General features: G+C 32.6%; 10 protein-coding genes across 10 annotated transcripts; 6 read left to right on the top strand and 4 right to left on the bottom strand.

The window, feature by feature from the left end:
* Nucleotides 1–294: 294 nt before the first annotated feature.
* On the bottom strand, nt 295–1,114 carry BMR1_03g00045 (cytochrome c oxidase subunit 2, putative; the record flags this gene model as incomplete). Its single annotated transcript, XM_021481782.1, has 4 exons — nt 295–331; nt 352–430; nt 452–569; nt 590–1,114. The coding sequence occupies 4 exons, from the start codon at nt 1,112–1,114 to the stop codon at nt 295–297; spliced, it is 759 nt and encodes a 252-aa protein (XP_021338382.1).
* On the top strand, nt 1,188–1,439 carry BMR1_03g00040 (hypothetical protein; the record flags this gene model as incomplete). The annotated part of the gene is made up of 1 exon (XM_012793165.1): nt 1,188–1,439. The coding sequence occupies one exon, from the start codon at nt 1,188–1,190 to the stop codon at nt 1,437–1,439; it is 252 nt and encodes an 83-aa protein (XP_012648619.1).
* Nucleotides 1,440–1,488: 49 nt separating this feature from the next.
* Nucleotides 1,489–2,060, bottom strand: BMR1_03g00036 (hypothetical protein; the record flags this gene model as incomplete). Its single annotated transcript, XM_021481780.1, is given in 5 exon segments — nt 1,489–1,661; nt 1,682–1,801; nt 1,825–1,887; nt 1,907–1,970; nt 1,992–2,060. 5 exon segments carry the CDS (start codon nt 2,058–2,060, stop codon nt 1,489–1,491), a joined length of 489 nt encoding a protein of 162 aa, XP_021338381.1.
* A 525-nt stretch (nt 2,061–2,585) lies between these two features.
* Nucleotides 2,586–3,825, bottom strand: BMR1_03g00035 (hypothetical protein; the record flags this gene model as incomplete). The annotated part of the gene is made up of 4 exons (XM_012793164.1): nt 2,586–2,735; nt 2,756–2,962; nt 2,983–3,133; nt 3,155–3,825. 4 exons carry the CDS (start codon nt 3,823–3,825, stop codon nt 2,586–2,588), a joined length of 1,179 nt encoding a protein of 392 aa, XP_012648618.1.
* Nucleotides 3,826–3,880: 55 nt separating this feature from the next.
* Nucleotides 3,881–6,696, bottom strand: BMR1_03g00030 (protein transport protein SEC24; the record flags this gene model as incomplete). The annotated part of the gene is made up of 12 exons (XM_021481779.1): nt 3,881–4,074; nt 4,095–4,372; nt 4,394–4,501; nt 4,556–4,842; nt 4,863–5,048; nt 5,071–5,215; nt 5,238–5,584; nt 5,605–5,673; nt 5,695–5,964; nt 5,986–6,105; nt 6,128–6,433; nt 6,454–6,696. The coding sequence occupies 12 exons, from the start codon at nt 6,694–6,696 to the stop codon at nt 3,881–3,883; spliced, it is 2,553 nt and encodes an 850-aa protein (XP_021338380.1).
* Nucleotides 6,980–8,845, top strand: BMR1_03g00025 (protein arginine N-methyltransferase 5; the record flags this gene model as incomplete). The annotated part of the gene is made up of 1 exon (XM_012793162.1): nt 6,980–8,845. One exon carries the CDS (start codon nt 6,980–6,982, stop codon nt 8,843–8,845), a length of 1,866 nt encoding a protein of 621 aa, XP_012648616.1.
* On the top strand, nt 10,336–11,760 carry BMR1_03g00020 (BMN2 family; the record flags this gene model as incomplete). The annotated part of the gene is made up of 1 exon (XM_012793161.2): nt 10,336–11,760. One exon carries the CDS (start codon nt 10,336–10,338, stop codon nt 11,758–11,760), a length of 1,425 nt encoding a protein of 474 aa, XP_012648615.2.
* BMR1_03g00015 (Tpr related protein, putative) lies at nt 13,012–14,589 on the top strand (the record flags this gene model as incomplete). The annotated part of the gene is made up of 1 exon (XM_012793160.1): nt 13,012–14,589. One exon carries the CDS (start codon nt 13,012–13,014, stop codon nt 14,587–14,589), a length of 1,578 nt encoding a protein of 525 aa, XP_012648614.1.
* Nucleotides 14,529–15,152, top strand: BMR1_03g00006 (BMN2 family; the record flags this gene model as incomplete). Its single annotated transcript, XM_021481778.1, has 1 exon — nt 14,529–15,152. One exon carries the CDS (start codon nt 14,529–14,531, stop codon nt 15,150–15,152), a length of 624 nt encoding a protein of 207 aa, XP_021338379.1.
* An 852-nt stretch (nt 15,153–16,004) lies between these two features.
* Nucleotides 16,005–16,879, top strand: BMR1_03g00005 (BMN1 family; the record flags this gene model as incomplete). Its single annotated transcript, XM_012793159.1, has 1 exon — nt 16,005–16,879. A coding segment is annotated over one exon (875 nt), but the record flags the coding sequence as incomplete, so codon positions are not given.

The raw sequence follows: 16,879 nt of genomic DNA, 5'->3' as shown, positions 1-16,879 counted from the left end.
ATGTCTATTATCTACCAAATATAACCCACTTTTAATGAGCTGCCACAATTAAACTCATCTGCATTTATTAAATAATAAATTCTCGATTCGTGTGTTAAAAGTTTAAGTTCCCACTAACAATATAAATAGCAGCACATTACTGACCATTGGCGTGTCATTAGGTCAGATTACACCAGTGCTAGCAATAATAATTATACTATTATGAAAAAATTTAGAAATAATAAGCAAGGCGATTACTGGCCGCTCAAATGGGTAGGTTAGTTGAGTTAAAAGTAATTTTATGAATTAATATGGTTATGCTGCAGGGGATTCCACTTCATAAATCCAATACCTAAATAACAACACACGCACCACTGCCTGCCTATGACTTTGACTGTCATTGTCGTGCAAATGGCTTCATCCATCATGTACAGCATAGTGTAACAGGGGACTATGTAACCGTTTGGTGTACCTGCCAAGCTAATGATAATAAATGCAGGGATCCAAAAAAAACAAAACTCTGCCTTGAGAATGGTGTTGTAATTCCCCCATACATTCAAACGTTGGCGAGGGGTAAATGGTATGTTTGTCTAAATAAATTTTTAGTTACTTGTGGCAAACCGTAGAGTTTCTCCATAGGCCTAGTATCCTTGCCAATTATCATCTTCTCCCCATCAACAATAACGATATTTTGTTTTGGTACATCGGTATAATTGTCTTGCCAATGGAATTCTTCACTGCCATATTGGTGTTTAATTGTGCCATCGGAGTTCAAATGGCCTCTTGGATCGCCATGCGAATGCCTAATCATTTTGTACATGCCAGTGGGTTTGCCAAACTCAAGTTTTGGTAATTCATTCTCATCAGGGCCACTAGGCAGGGGAAACCCTTTGCCGAAATACTTTCCACCCTTGTAATTATCCACGTTAATGTTATCTGTGCAGTTTTTAGCGTTGTCATTACTATACTTGTTGTTAGAGGATGAAATGAGACGGCGATTTATTGAAAACTTAGAGATGTTAACCCAATTGTTTCTATTTGTGGTCAAAAACAAATTTTGAGCGGAAAAATGAGTGCCAATTGGCATGCGCGATTTTATTGGCCTAAAACCGGTTAGTAGGTCTAAGACAACCATTAATAATATGTGGTGCCAACTATAGTATATATGGTTGGCACCGTCTAGGCAATACACTAAATTATGGTCTATCATGATTAACAACATATTAAAACAAACACTCATAAAATCTCGCAAATATTACAGTGTCAAAAGGTTTCCCTGGTCGGAGTATGATGAAATAGCTTCAATACTACATAGTAATCACCCTTTTATTGATCCATTACAGCTTCGCTTCCACGAGCTCCATGAAATGGTTACAGATCTTGTAGATAAGCCGAATGAATGTTCAGAAGGCAAACTGGAGGCCATTCAAATGGCTTGGTTCAATCTAAAACAGGAATGATCCTATTTCATTTCGGGGATTGACTGATAACTGTACTAGTTTATGTGAATTAATTTGTTTTTTGTTGCGCAGTGCTAGTACTAACGCTTTTTCTAGCCATATAATATACAAATATACCGCAGTTTGTGATAGATAGTAATTGTGTCAATGCTGAGTTGATGGTGAATGATTTGATCAGTACATAGTTCACCGTATTTACATCACCCAGTATTATGTAGATTCCTAAATTAGCTGAATTTTACCATACAAAGACCAAATTGATAGTGTCAATGTTGCTATTGGCACGTTTATAAGTATTACGGGGTAAGGATCCAGTTGAGATAGTGCATTGAACGGTTTCCCCCTTATATTATCACAGAAATCTGAGTCAAGCAGAATCGTTTACTAGCAAGGGTAACTCCCAGACCACAAATAATTGAGTAAGTAGATGTAATGATGAGTAAAGTGACTAAATAAATATTCAATACCTCCCACTATGAAATTCCATGCAGAGAGGATCCGTTCACTCCTTGACAGGTAGAATTTGACACTCTATTTATCATTCTTAGATACCTGCCAATAGAAATATACTGAAAAGCTTAGCGGTATAGTTAGGCTTGCCTTGTAAACATTATTAAGCATGGTGCAGGTATAGTATAGTGTATATAGTGTATATAGGTTATGTTATTTTAAAATATTCGGAATTTACACATTCCAAATGCAACATATGGGAATGAATTAAATTTACAATGAATAAAATTGTTTGTGGTCGATGAGTAAGCATGATGTAAGTTGGCTTTTTGAAAATTATTGCGCATCAATCCAATACGTCACTTAAGATCTTGCGCTATCACTTTTAATAATTATTTGAATATGGTTTGCTTATTCTATTTATTAGCTTGCCTATAATAATTTCTATCAAGCATTTTTCAATCCTATATATGCATAACAACAATCGGCAAAACCAACTAGCCGCCAAATAACAATTCATTAATTGTTAGGAACCTATTAATCAATGCAATTATGGACGATATAAGCTATTATAATAGGCCATCATTCGAAAAATTACTACTGTATGGCTAATGTATTTATAAATGTTGAAAATTACCAAATAACAGTTATTTACAAAAAATGGTCATTTACTTGGTAAATGATTTAAAATAAGATCTATGTCCTAGACAGCATACTCTCGATTAAGTTCAACTGTGAGTGTCTAAATACGCCGGGCATGAACTTCTCACACTTATCACCACATAGAGTAGCGCGGATGTTTTGAAGATTTACTTTAGCCAACAAAATCCGTTGATTATATGCAACCTAAATGAATAATAACTCACCTCAGAATACTCAATTGTCTGCATAACATTGGGAGAGACTCGGCTAATGCTCATTGAATTTATTTGGCTCCCTCCAATGTTGGTGTTGAAGAAACCACTATTGTTCGTGTCAGAATCGGTATTCATGCTAGCTCCCTTATCCTTGTCACTTTTATCATCATCTTTCTGCTCAATTGTCATCTTTGCTATATTTTTGTAGTTTTTCATCTGCATAAGGCACTATTTACTATGCGTTCCATTCTTCCCTTGTGCCAAAAATATTCAGTCAATGGCTTTAGATCCTGATCTGGGCTTATTATTGACTTTTTGTTAGATAATCTTTTTTTCTCTAGGTCAAGGCTGTACTGGTGAAATTTGCAGGCTTCATTGTACATCACTCTAAATTAGGACTATGTTTACCCAAGTCTCTGTAGAAATGACGATTTCAAGTGATCAATTATGTCCCGTTCGCTAACTAATGATATCCAGATCCCGTTGGTCTGGTAAATTCTGCCCAGACAAATGGCCACCAGATCCTGTAGCTGTAGGTCCAGGGCCATATTGGTCGTGGTGATGTGAGATTGCTTTCCGCTATAATTAGTACCGCTGGCGATAGAGGCGCTGGTGGCCGCGGCGGTTGTAGCCGTAGTCATTGCCCTTGCTACGCACATACGCCTATTCTTATCCGTATTAGATGTGGCCATTTGATTGATTTGATGTGGATTTAAGTTACACAGATGTGACGGAACCATCTTTACACCGGAATTTGGGATCATCACAACTGGAGTCATTGGCATCATTTTCATTGGCACTTGCGACATAGGATATTGTTTAATTTGTGGCATATGTTGCCATTTTATTCCCATCTGTCGATTGCCAAGTATAACAACATTTTTGTCCATAGCAATACCACCAATAGAACTAGGCATGGAAACATTCAATGGAATATTAGAAACCAAAGGTTGATAACCCATGGGATAATTTTGCCTATTAGTCGAATGCTGTGGCTGCATATTTGGCTGTATGGGTTGCAACTGCCGGTGCGTATGCTCTGGCTGCCCACCAGAGGAATGTTTGGGAAATTTTGACATGGGCGGAAACTAGAGATCAGAGGCCCAAAGGCTATGTAGTAGAGAGTCCTAAAAATTATGAGTTGAATTTTTGTGGAGGGGGTGGAGGAGCAAATTTTGGGGGTGGCCCGTATCCACTGCCCATTGGTCCTGGCTTGCCTGGTTGTGGGGGAGCACTAGAGAATCCGAATCGATATGGATCTGGAGATGGCATATGCTGCAGCATTGGCTGTGAGACAGATGTCTGAAAATTTAGCGGAGATTTGGGGGCTATGTCAGATTCAGCCTACCAATTTTATCAATAAACTCGCTCAGTGTCAGCATCAGCGCCTGCGACTTATCGTCCACCAGGAACGCGTAAAATTTAAACTCCATAGGATCACCCTGCCTTATAATGTTCAGTGGCATATACGAAGACCTATAATTGCGCAGTGTTCTAATTATGTTTTGTATTTTGACGCCCAAGGTACTACCCCCCGAACCAATATAAGAAACAGCAGATTCAGGATGCAGATTCTCAATTGTATGTACGCCAAACACTGATTGTAACCATTGCGAGTTTATAGCCCTAAGTAAAGTATTTTTATACCTCCCTATCCACAGGTACATGGATTCACCATCTTCGAGTAGATATGCTCCATCCTGCGACAGGTTTTCGTGACTTAGGCTCAGTTTCTCCGGCAATATACCGGCCATACTGTGTTAAAATTTTATTTTTAAAAGGGTAAAAATGTCGGTGATTGATACCTACCTTTCAGCAGAATCCAAGGCATTCAAATCATGTAGTGGATAAAGGGGGGGGTAACAAAAAGCCGCCACAAAGTCCACAGGAAGTGACTGTAACCTTGACCAATGATAGCTACGCAAATCTGGCGTTACGTCCTTTGTCTCCCTAAACACAACGCTTTTAAGCAGACCCAAACTATACATAGCCAACATTTTCGTTTGTTCAGTGATCCCTCCCGCTTGCTGCTGGCAAATTTTGGAGCACGAAGATTGTAAAAAGTTACGCCCATCAGCTAATCTGCCATTTTTGGCCTAATTCACTAGTGGTTTACTGTCTGGATCGATTGGTGACATAAAAGTGCCATGCAGGCCTCTGGGTCCAAAGTCTTCACAAATTCATTGTAGTTATCCGTTACAGGCACAGCAAAATTGTGCACGCGTATTCTTCGTTCACCATCTGAATTTGTATAAAGCAATGCCGATTGGAAATAAGCTATTGACTCCTGAGTAACATTTTCCTGGGTAAAGCTGGCCAATTACTTGTATGTCAAAAGTAATAGAGAAGGTCTGGTCCGAGTGGCATGTAGGCAACACCAGGAGGTCAGACCCACGCAAATAGTAATGTCCAAACCAATTAGTAATCTTCCACCCTTTGCTGACTCTCACTCTCATCACCGCTTCCCACCTAGATCATTTTGGTCATTTACCCAGTTTCCCTAGTTAAAACGTGGTACAACTCGTTCCTAAGCTTATAATTGTAGTGATGAGTCTTAGACGGATAGTAGTGGATGCTCCCAGCAGTCTGGTCGGTCAAAGTCTGTAGAGTAGTAATATCCACGGGCTGGGAAGTACAGACGAACAGTTCAATTGAAATATTTGATTGGCTTAGGGTTGTACAAAAATCTCTGAATGTTGAAACTAAGGAATTAGACTGGGATTCCTTGTAAGAAACCTTGCTAAAATATTCGCCTAGAGTGGGAGGCAAGGATGTGAAAACGCACATTTGTCCCCCAATCTGTCTCAAAGCTAAATGGGCAGCACTAATTGCTGAACCCTAGATGAATAAAATTCTACCATGCAATTCCCCGAGATTTTAGTGTCCTTCCAGGTACTGGGTAAATTGTCCAATAAACCTTCAATAACCTATGTTAAAGTGAGCATCACCTTATAGGATTCGGATAGGTTAACCAGAATGTCCCGAGGCAATGGCAAAAACATGTCTTCCAAATCCGATATGACTAGCATCTTTGCCGTCTTATTGCCCGCATTCAAATCGTAAAAGTGTACACTAGAGTCGTATGTTATTATGCCCACTAAGGTCCTATTGTTGTGCGAACCATGGGTATGTTTATCGCTAAGCGCATTCTTAATTACATTACATACAAGCTCAAGCATTCCAGACTGTACGGCTGGTGCCGAAACATCAATAACGAACTGCATAAACAGGACTTATACCATAAAGGTCGGAGGTTGGGGTGGCCTGACCATGTAATCAACCGAGGCGACAAACTCAACTGATCCATTCAGAATTCCCAATGGGTCCTCATCGCATGGTATTGTGTCAGGTTGGCTAGCCTATATAAATTAATTGATTTACTTGCTTAGCTAGTAGGTGGATATACTGTTCGGGCGTCTCATTAGATACCCCGCACATATTGCAGAGCCACCAAGAACCATTTCCTTTCACCTTGATAAAAGGGTTAATGTATGTACGACATAATTTGCAGCGTATTACTAATGAATTGCCATGGGACACTACTGGAACATTCGTTTCAATGGGGGCCATAGGCGTGATAACCGCTCCCACTGGAATATTTGCCTTTTGGATCAAATTGGTGCTGGAGGGGAAGAGACCACAAGTTGTGCGTATGAAGGCCTTGTTTGCGTTCACTAAACCGAGTTCCTAAGTCGATGATTCATTACCTTTTGTCTATCTTCCTGTGACACACAGTTTAACCTTGAGGAGAAGTTACTGCTAACAGTTTGCCCATACCCAGCAGTCTGTCCATGGGCCAAAGTTTGATGACATGTGATCTGATTTGTTGGTTGATCCGTGAGTGGTGGAGCAGATTTTGATAGTGAACGATGGAATGACTGATTGAGAAATGGCGAGGCAGCCGGCGGTTGACCAAAAGGGCTACTAGCAGGTTTACGATTTGAGGACATATTAGCAGTCTTTAGTTAAAATTAGACATCTATGCAAGTGGCTTTTCGTAATACATATATTCAACAATTTTGCATAACACGCGCCATGTTATGTAGGCAGGATCTTAACACCCCACTCATGTCTATACGTAGATACACATAATATAACGCTGTAATAGGCATTAATTTCATAGTGTAGCACATTTAATAGATTAATTATTCAAATTATTTTCTAATTATTCAGTACTACATAATTGCGACATTTCGCGTGACACTGCTCATTTTTCGTCACTTGTAAGTATAAATGTCACTGCCGCTAATCGGCGTAACAATTGCCAAGCCATTAGATATCACGAGTGCTTTAAAAATTATCGAAAATGAACGAATTACATTCATTGCATGCCCGCTGATATGCCCTGTTACTAACACAATGCCTAATGACGATTTTAATGCCGTAAACGAATTTACAGCCTACTATGATTCCTTTCACAAATTATCAAGTGAAGATTTTTACTCCAAAGTTGTAGGTTTAACCATGCCTTACTGTGGCACTGGTTTGTTATCTAAGGAATTAGAATGGTCAGCTTACCTGGGAACTAGGGCATTGATAGTTCAACCCCCCGCTGCAGCTCTCAATTCTCCCGAATTCTCTCAATTTGCCAATTGTCTAAACAACGTATTTGAGATCAGCCCCCTTACATCCATTTGGCTGAAACTTTCAGTACTTGACAATCTGGATATTTGGCGTTCTTTGCACAAATTTTGTGGCCCATTTTCCTCTATTACTATCATCCTATCATTTCTAGCTGATGGTGTTGACACTATTGACTATTTGTGCAATTACTGGGAGGACAACTTGGCTAGGTCACTGCAATCTATTCCTACTTCGGCAATACTAATTAGTACCAAATATTTCCACCGGAATGATCAAGGCTCCCTAACTTTGGGGCCACTAAACAGTGTTATCCAGCATTACATCAACACAAATACTAAAATACTCATAACTGGTGATGATTGTGATAACATACTCGATAATTCAAACCTGCTAAACGATATACTAGCTGTACTAATGTCATTTACTGCAAATAAATTGGTTACTGCGAATAAGGATTATTGGGACCTGCCTCAAAATCCACTGCAACCTCTAAGGGATAATCTGCAGTTCCGTTGCTACGAAAACTTTGAACTTTCACGCTCAAAATATTACACCTATCAGCTAGCCATACAGGACTACATATCTATATCTATAAAACATTCTAAAGGCATAGATTGTGTGGTGTTTCTCGTGGCTGGCTGTGGCAGGGGGCCACTAATACAATCCATAATCAACGCACAACTTTGCATACTAGGTCATGTTAAATATTGTGTTGTTGCCATTGACAAAAATCCACATTCACTTACTACGGTAAAATCGAAAACTAAAGACCCAAACTGGGAGAAGGTCATTGTACTAAACTGTGATATGAGGGGTACGGCATTTATCAAGGTTCTAAGGGCACTAATAAAAGATAAGGAGTGTGATTTGTGTGTTGTCAGTGAACTGCTTGGCTCATCAGGGGATAATGAATTAGCCCCAGAGTGTCTCGGTGGTTTATCCGATTCACTAGATACTAGTGGCATAACACAATTATGCTCCGTGACTTATATACCACACGATTGTTTAAACTTTTGGGAACCGATTTACGCGCCAAAACTTTATCAAAATATACAGCGGCTGGCTGCAACAACCCCAAGCATATTGGATTCCCCTTCAGTGAGCTGTTTAAATTGTATATCAAGGCCATGTGAAATTATGGCCGGGTTTAAGTTTGATTTCCCATCAAATGCTCAAGACAATTTTTCGCGCTATGTGTCAATAGAATTCACCGCGAATTACACAAGTGAGATCCACGGTTTTGCTGGTTACTTTTTATCCAATCTACATGGCAATTATTTTATATCTATATTACCAGAGAAGTACCCACATGAATCGCATGATATTTCATGGTTTCCATTGTTTTTACCACTCAGAACACCATTATTTGTTAATAAAGGTGATAAATTCACATTCCACTTGTGGAGAAAGCAACATTCTACTAGCGTGTGGTATGAGTGGGCTGTGGCAAATCCGCTGCTGTCACAGTTATACAATTCAAGGGGTAAGTCATGGTCCATTTCCAAGGTTGTTTGACTCACTTTTCGCATTTTTGTCATTATCTATTGGTGATATTGTCTAATGAAGTTTCAGGGACTATTTATTTTGGTCTCAATGCAGTATAATTTATCAAACCTATCATCTATAATTATATATGTTAGGAGGCTATTCAATATAATGAATCATCGCACATTTTACAATCTAAATCGCGTACAAAAGGCAGTGCATAGTGCATGCACCGTATTTTCTTGATTAATATTTGAATTCTGCATAACTTGTAAATACTCAATTTGTCATTTTCAGTCAGACATTTTTACAATAGTTGTAATACTATTACCAGTGCCACTTTTAGTATACTGTTTGTGATTACACAGGTAATCCATTTTTTGTATACGCCGATTTACATCCTGCACGTTCAATAACAATTGTATTATTATAAAAATTCAGATATAAATAATTTCATTTTATAATAATTGTATTTTGTATATTATATATTATATTGATAAATATGTATTTATATAATTATAAAAGTATAGTATTGTAATTAGGATGATATATTATAACAGGTATACTGAAATTTTCAAATATTATATTAATTTTATTATATATGATTATTATTGATATTTATATAATTACATATTTTTATTGTATCATTTAATGATTACATATCAATATCCATATATATATATATAATAATTGAATTATAATTAAATTTGTATAATATCATTCGTAAGATGATAAATCATCAACAATTAAATTGAGATTATAAATAATCAATATAAAAATTAATTATCAATATATAAATATGATTAAGATTATTGTTATAATTGTTATAATCAAATTAATTTAGATACTATTATATTGATAATAATGTATAATTGATTAATATAATATCATATTATATTATCCATCATGATTGTGAATATAACTAGAACTTTGATTATTATATTAAATCACATATTAATACTGATTATAATAATATCATTGATAATCTAATATTATGATATTATATCTAATATTATGATATTATATTGTGTAAATAAATTCAATTGGAGATAAGTGAACAATTATGTAATGATATTTTATACAAATTAATGTGAAATAATCTAAATAAACGATAACAAATCGATTATACAAATCACATTAAATGATAGACAAATTTGTATACATATATTGATTAACATTACAAAACTTCATTATAATATTTAAATGAATAATTGTTGTAATACTGGCAATATTCTACTTTTTAATATAATTCTTAATCTTTTACAATCATATAAATTTCATAATTAAATATATTTTATAATTGAATATATCCCTAATGAAGATATGCATATATGTATACATACCCCATATAATGTTGTTAGTGTGCTTGTATGCATTTATTATAAACATGTCTAAATATTTTAATAATGATGAAATTTAACATAGATAAGATAATATTAATCAATTTAATAGTATTATTGAATCGTAATGTAGTATATTGTGTGGATACAAATAATAGTTCATTAAGGGAATCACAACCAATGCCATTAACAACTATCGCATTGACTATTTCAATCGTATTAGATATACATGGTTCTCCATCAAATGGCCTCTATGAATCTAACCTTTTTTACACGGAAGGTTATGGCAAATATTTGACTAGTCCGACTAAGATAAAGACAATTGAATTTGAAGGTTATAAATTCGAGTTTGATGATGATACATTACCTAAAACACCGATAACAAAAATCCATATAATAACATATGACAATAAACCGATTTTATTTGAATTTATGACAAATATGTATCGTCCATACAGAAGATTTTACTACTATACTTTGGATAGTAAAACTAATAAATTATATAATTATGTCACTGCAGAAACTGGATATAATGTTGAGGATTCGAGTGGTCTAAAATACTACACTGAATTAAGTAAATCGGGAATAAATGATGTTTTACAAGATTTGGCAAAAAACATTGATGAAAGTAATATCGAGCATTTGAAGACATCAGATGTAATAAAAGGGTTAAATATTGCGATTGAAGTTTATTCAAACAGAGTTGTTGAACAAATTAAATCGATAAAGGTAGTTACTCCAGTTGAATTATTCGATTATAAAACTGAAGTTTCAATTGAGTCTGTAGATCATGAATCGCGTGATAATTCATTGGCCGAAGTAGAGGAGGATGGAAAAGCTGTACAAGTTGGGACTCAACCTGTGTATGAGGTAAATGGTGCTCATAACCCATCTGCACAAGTGTTATCACAGAATAATATTATTGAGACCTTGGACGATAAATCTAAAGTTACTCATTTGAGAAATATTTCGCATGAGGTTAACATTGAATTGGAGCGTCATGATATCTCTAGTCTGATTAATCAAACTAGCGTTGACATAGATGATACTATTACAAATAAATACAGTAATGTAATTACACCTGAGTTTTTTAAGTGTTATGAATATGATAGTAAACTTTCAACAAAATTATTTAGATACAAGATATATAAATCACAAGGAGATAAATTATCACGTCCAAATAAAATTGAAAAAATCAAATTTTTTGATTATATAATTGAATTTGATGATAAAGCGAAATTGCCAATTGGCGGTACTGTTATTAATATATACATCTATACTTGCAAGCATCACAATCCACTATTAATTCAATTTGTGGTTTTTACGGATGAATCCTGCTACTATTACTACTTCTACTTTTTGAATAGTAATATAAATAAATGGAATAATTACAAAATAAAATATAATAGAAGATTAAAGGAATATATTGATAAGGATGGCATTTTTTATTATGAATTCTCATGTTTTAAATGGTGTGTCTATTTTTCTTTCCTTAATAAATTTGAGGATACAGTATTAGCAAGAATACATTGTAATAAAGGGAAATGTGTAAATGTAAATGTAGATAACATTGAGAATAAGAATTTGGAAATTTATCTAAAATAATTTAACGAAGTGTAATATGTAAAATAATTTAATGAAGTATAATAATATTTAAAATAATTCAAATTTTCAGAAATTAATATAATTAATTATTATAAATACAAAATAATTAATTACAAAATAATGTATTATTAGTTATTTCAGATTATAAATACATATTTTTACATACATTTCAATTTAAACTTTCAAATTAATGTCAATTTTATCTACATTAACTGATAATATTTATCTATAAATTAATAATTGATAATCAATTTGATCTTATTTTTTATATATTATAATTGTATAATTCAAAATTACAAATACAAATATATGATTTTATATTTGTAATTTATCCATACAGAAATATAGTTAATCCATTATATTATAATGGAAATGGAGTGTTGTATCTACCAAAGTTATATAGTTTAGTTTAGAATAACACAATGATGACCACAATTACATATTATAATCACAAATATTACATATTCAGGTATAATTAATTTGTAATAATTATAAACAATAAAATATGTTGAAATTAGCATACGTATTATGGATGATGATAAACACAAATGGATCAGTCATAATAAAAATGTTGTCAAATGGTAATATGTATACTAAGATAGTGTGGTAACATAAATGTAGTAACATAAATGTGGTAATTAAGCTTAATGTTATGTGATTATTATCAAACGATGTGTGAGCATATTATTAAACAATAAACATGCAATAGATCCTAACCCCGTCAACAGTATTATTAAACACATAATTTCATACATTAAGTTTGTTATAACTTAATAATTAACAAAAATATAAATTGTATCAATTTATAACTTGAACTTATATTTATTATCTGAATTTTATAATAATACAATTGTTATTGAATATAAAAGATGTAAATTTGAGGATAAAACAGATGTATTATTTGTGTAATCACAACCAGTACCAACTAAAAGTGATAACAATAATAGTACTACAGATCAGTGAATTTACCTAGACAACGGTTAACATTCATGATTGTAATGATAATAAAAATATAACAATAACATCAAATATAATAATGTAAATGTTAAAAATGTTTAAGTTGTTGATCGCATATAACACATATGGGGTCATAAATATGCACGTTTGTAATAAAACACTTTATATTAACTCTAAGGTGCAACCCTTTTAGAGTATGGTCATATATAATTAGAATTTTTCTATTACAATTATGGAATAGACAATGTGTGAGGTTATATCTAAATAAACGGCATATAAATATTGGTCGTCAGAATGTCTAATGGTAATGATAATATGAAGAAGACAGCAACTGTCTTTTCTGGACTAGTTTTTTCATTTCCACTTCGTCTCGTTATAACAGGTGCCAGTTATGCAGTAGTAAGGTTCAAACTCCCGCCAAGTGAAATTGGACCATTTATTAGCATATTAAGTAACTCTATGCAAATCACATTCATTCTTGGTATTTTATCAATAAATATACTAATATGGTGTAAAGTAAAGGATGAGCTTAGGTATATCTCTATCGTTATTTACTGGTTATATCTTAACATTCATTTAACAATGTTAATAATGATTTACAGTGGTGATATTAAGGGTAATTCGAATGCATATTACTGGGCGATGATGATAGCAGGTTATTTAAGTGGAGCATCTGGTACATGTGTGTTAAGTGTGAATGGAGAGTATGCCACAATCTTCACAACCACAGTTCCTCTATCTGGAATGTTAATGTCAGGATGTAATTGGATAATATTGAAGCGTATAAGTGTAATATCAGATTATGAAACAAGTTACAAGATTATTGATTATCAAATAATAATATATATAATAATGATATTGATAACATCAATTTTATGGACAATATTATTTAATGTGAATGCAGATACTAATAATAGTACAACAGGTAATACTACAATCGTTACCATGGCATCTATATTTGGAATTTTTGTATCAGTATGTCATTGGATAATATTAAAGTATGAAAATGGATTATTAAAATATGAGACAAGTTACAAGATTATTAATTATCAAATAATAATATACATAATAATGATATTGATAACATCGATTATATGGTTATTAGGATTTAATGGTAAGATCAGTTCAATAATATCAACAAATTCTGTTAGAAAGACAGCAACTGTCTTTTCTGGACTAGTTTTTTCATTTCCACTTCGTCTCGTTATAACAGGTGCCAGTTATGCAGTAGTAAGGTTCAAACTTCCGCCAAGTGAAATTGGACCATTTATTAGCATATTAAGTAACTCTATGCAAATCACATTCATTCTTGGTATTTTATCAATAAATATACTAATATGGTGTAAAGTACAGGGTAATATTATTAGGTATATATCTATCATTATTAACTGGTTATATTTGATTATTTATTTAACAATGTTAATAATGATTTACAGTGGTGATATTAAGGGTAATTCGAATGCATATTACTGGGCGATGATGATAGCAGGTTATTTAAGTGGAGCATCTGGTACATGTGTGTTAAGTGTGAATGGAGAGTATGCCACAATCTTCACAGCCACAGTTCTTCTATCTGGAATGTTAATGTCAGGATGTAATTGGATAATATTGAAGCGTATAAGTGTAATATCAGATTATGAAACAAGTTACAGGATTATTGATTATCAAATAATAATATACATAATAATGATATTGATAACATCAATTTTATGGACAATATTATTTATTGTGAATGCAGATACTAATAATAGTACAACAGGTAATACTACAATCGTTACCATGGCATCTATATTTGGAATTTTTGTATCAGTATGTCATTGGATAATATTAAAAGTAGTGAAGCTGGTGGTTCTGGCACTGGATCTAGTGTAACTACTCCAAGTGTTAAATCTAGGGGATCTAGTAGTTCTACTGGATCTAGTGTATCTACTCCAACTATTGAACCTAGTAATACCATTGAAATAACTATATCGGATAGTACAATTGATGCTACTAAAGATGCTAGTGAATTTTCTAATGGTAAATATAAATACAGCATAACTGATACAAATCAACAAAAAGAATTATTAGATCCAAAAACAATTAATCAACTTAAATTTGATGACAAAGAACTTAAATTTAGTAATGAAGCTAAACTTCCAAAAAGTGATGGAGGTACTAATGATGGTGTTAAGGATATAACAATATATACCTGCAGTGATTCTCATAAAAAACCAATATTAATACAATTTTCTGCTACTATAGGAAAATCAACCCGCTATTATTTCTACAAATTGAAGGATAATAATGAATGGAAAAATGAAAAATTAGAATGTACCAGTATTAGTCATCAAGTTGACGATAATCGTATTGAATATTATGAAACCTTTTGTGATGGTGCCTTTCCCCCTTATAATACAGAATATGGTAAACAAAAATGTAGTGAGCAAAAATGAGTAAAAGTGTATAGTATTAAGGATAAGAATTTGGAAATTTATGTAAAATAATTTAATGAAGTATAATATTATTTAAAATAATTCGAAATTTAAGAAATTAATATAATTAATTATTATAAAAATAAAGTTATTTATATCTAAATTTATAATAATCAAATTGTTATTTAACATATGGATCTATATTGTGTGATGAAACAATGGATTATTAAGGGAATCATACCATTGTCAGTTAAAAGTGATATTGGTAACAATATTACAAATATATCCAATGATACTTTTATATTAATAAGCATCTATACTTGCAATCATTATAAACTGGAGATACGTTTATATTAACATTGTATTAGGAATAAGGATAAACACAAATGATATGCCATAATAAAAGTAAAGTCAAATGACTAGTATATTATACAACGATAAAGTAATAATATAAAATATACTAATATATCTATGTTATATAAAATATGTCTATACTATAGTATTTATTTATGTGATATAGTCATATATTTGTAGAAATAATTAGTATTATTTATGTTATCATACAATATTTATCATTATCAAATCTTACTGTTATATTATTATTATTATAGAGCAATTTTTATACAATATACAATAAAATTAAGCGATAAACCATAAACATCACGTATGCAGGCAAATAAAGACAAAATTATTTGACCCCATATAATAAATTAACTATGTTATTACATAATAATCAACAAGAATATAACGTCTATCAATTTATAACTTGAACTTATATTTATTATCTGAAGATTAATTCAAGTATTTCATTATTACAACGTTATTATAACTATAATAAACATATATATTAATCAATAACAATTGTGGATAAGGATGAAGTCAGTTAGACCAATACTAATTCATTTTATTACATTCTTTTTAACAAGTGGAAATGTCTTTGCAGGAAATGGTGATGTTAATCAATATTCAAGTGATTTTGGACGAGCATTAAACGATCTTATGATCGCTTTTAACGAGGCTAAAAAAATGTATGCAAAATTTTCTGAACAGATCACGGACACTATGATTCATACCTGCAAAAATAGTATTGATATACTAGAAGCAGATGAGAAGAATGGTGGTCATAAAAATTACCTTGAAAAGAAAGAAATTGAGCTCAAAAGTAAAATTGTGGAATTTAACGCCATTTTTTCAAACATCGATTTAAATAATAGTACGGTTAAAAATGAAATAATTAAACTGCTTAATGATATATCCACTATCTCTACCGATATTAAGTCAATTGTTGATGAAATATACTATAAGGCTCTTGGTACAATTGAAGGTGAAAATGCTGAAAATTTTGAGTATGAAATTAAGAAAAAGAAAGCTGAACTACTTAGAAACCTGCTGAATGATAATATTAAACCAATTATGGGATATTTAACTGAGATATACAATATGCACATACCAATTATATCAAATAAAAGCGAATTTAATGATATCAAGAAAGCATTTGAAAAGCACGAATTAGAAGCTAATGTTTTGATATCCAAGATATTAGAAAATAATCAGAATTTTGGCACTAATTTTAATGACATTTTAAATGAAGTGAATGGTGCAATTGAAGAATTTAATAAAACTATTGACGTCATGAATAACACCATTGGGGACCTTGGTATTGTTATTGACAGCGGTATTATTTCAAGCATAAAATCACATATTTCCACAATCGCCAAGATTTCTAAAGCAATAATCCCTGGACAAAT

This window comes from Babesia microti, chromosome III (genome assembly GCF_000691945.2).
Source record: "Babesia microti strain RI chromosome III, complete genome".
Lineage (NCBI taxonomy): Eukaryota > Apicomplexa > Aconoidasida > Piroplasmida > Babesiidae > Babesia > Babesia microti.
Note: the sequence above shows the minus strand (reverse complement) of the source record. Positions and strands in the feature narration are given on the sequence as shown.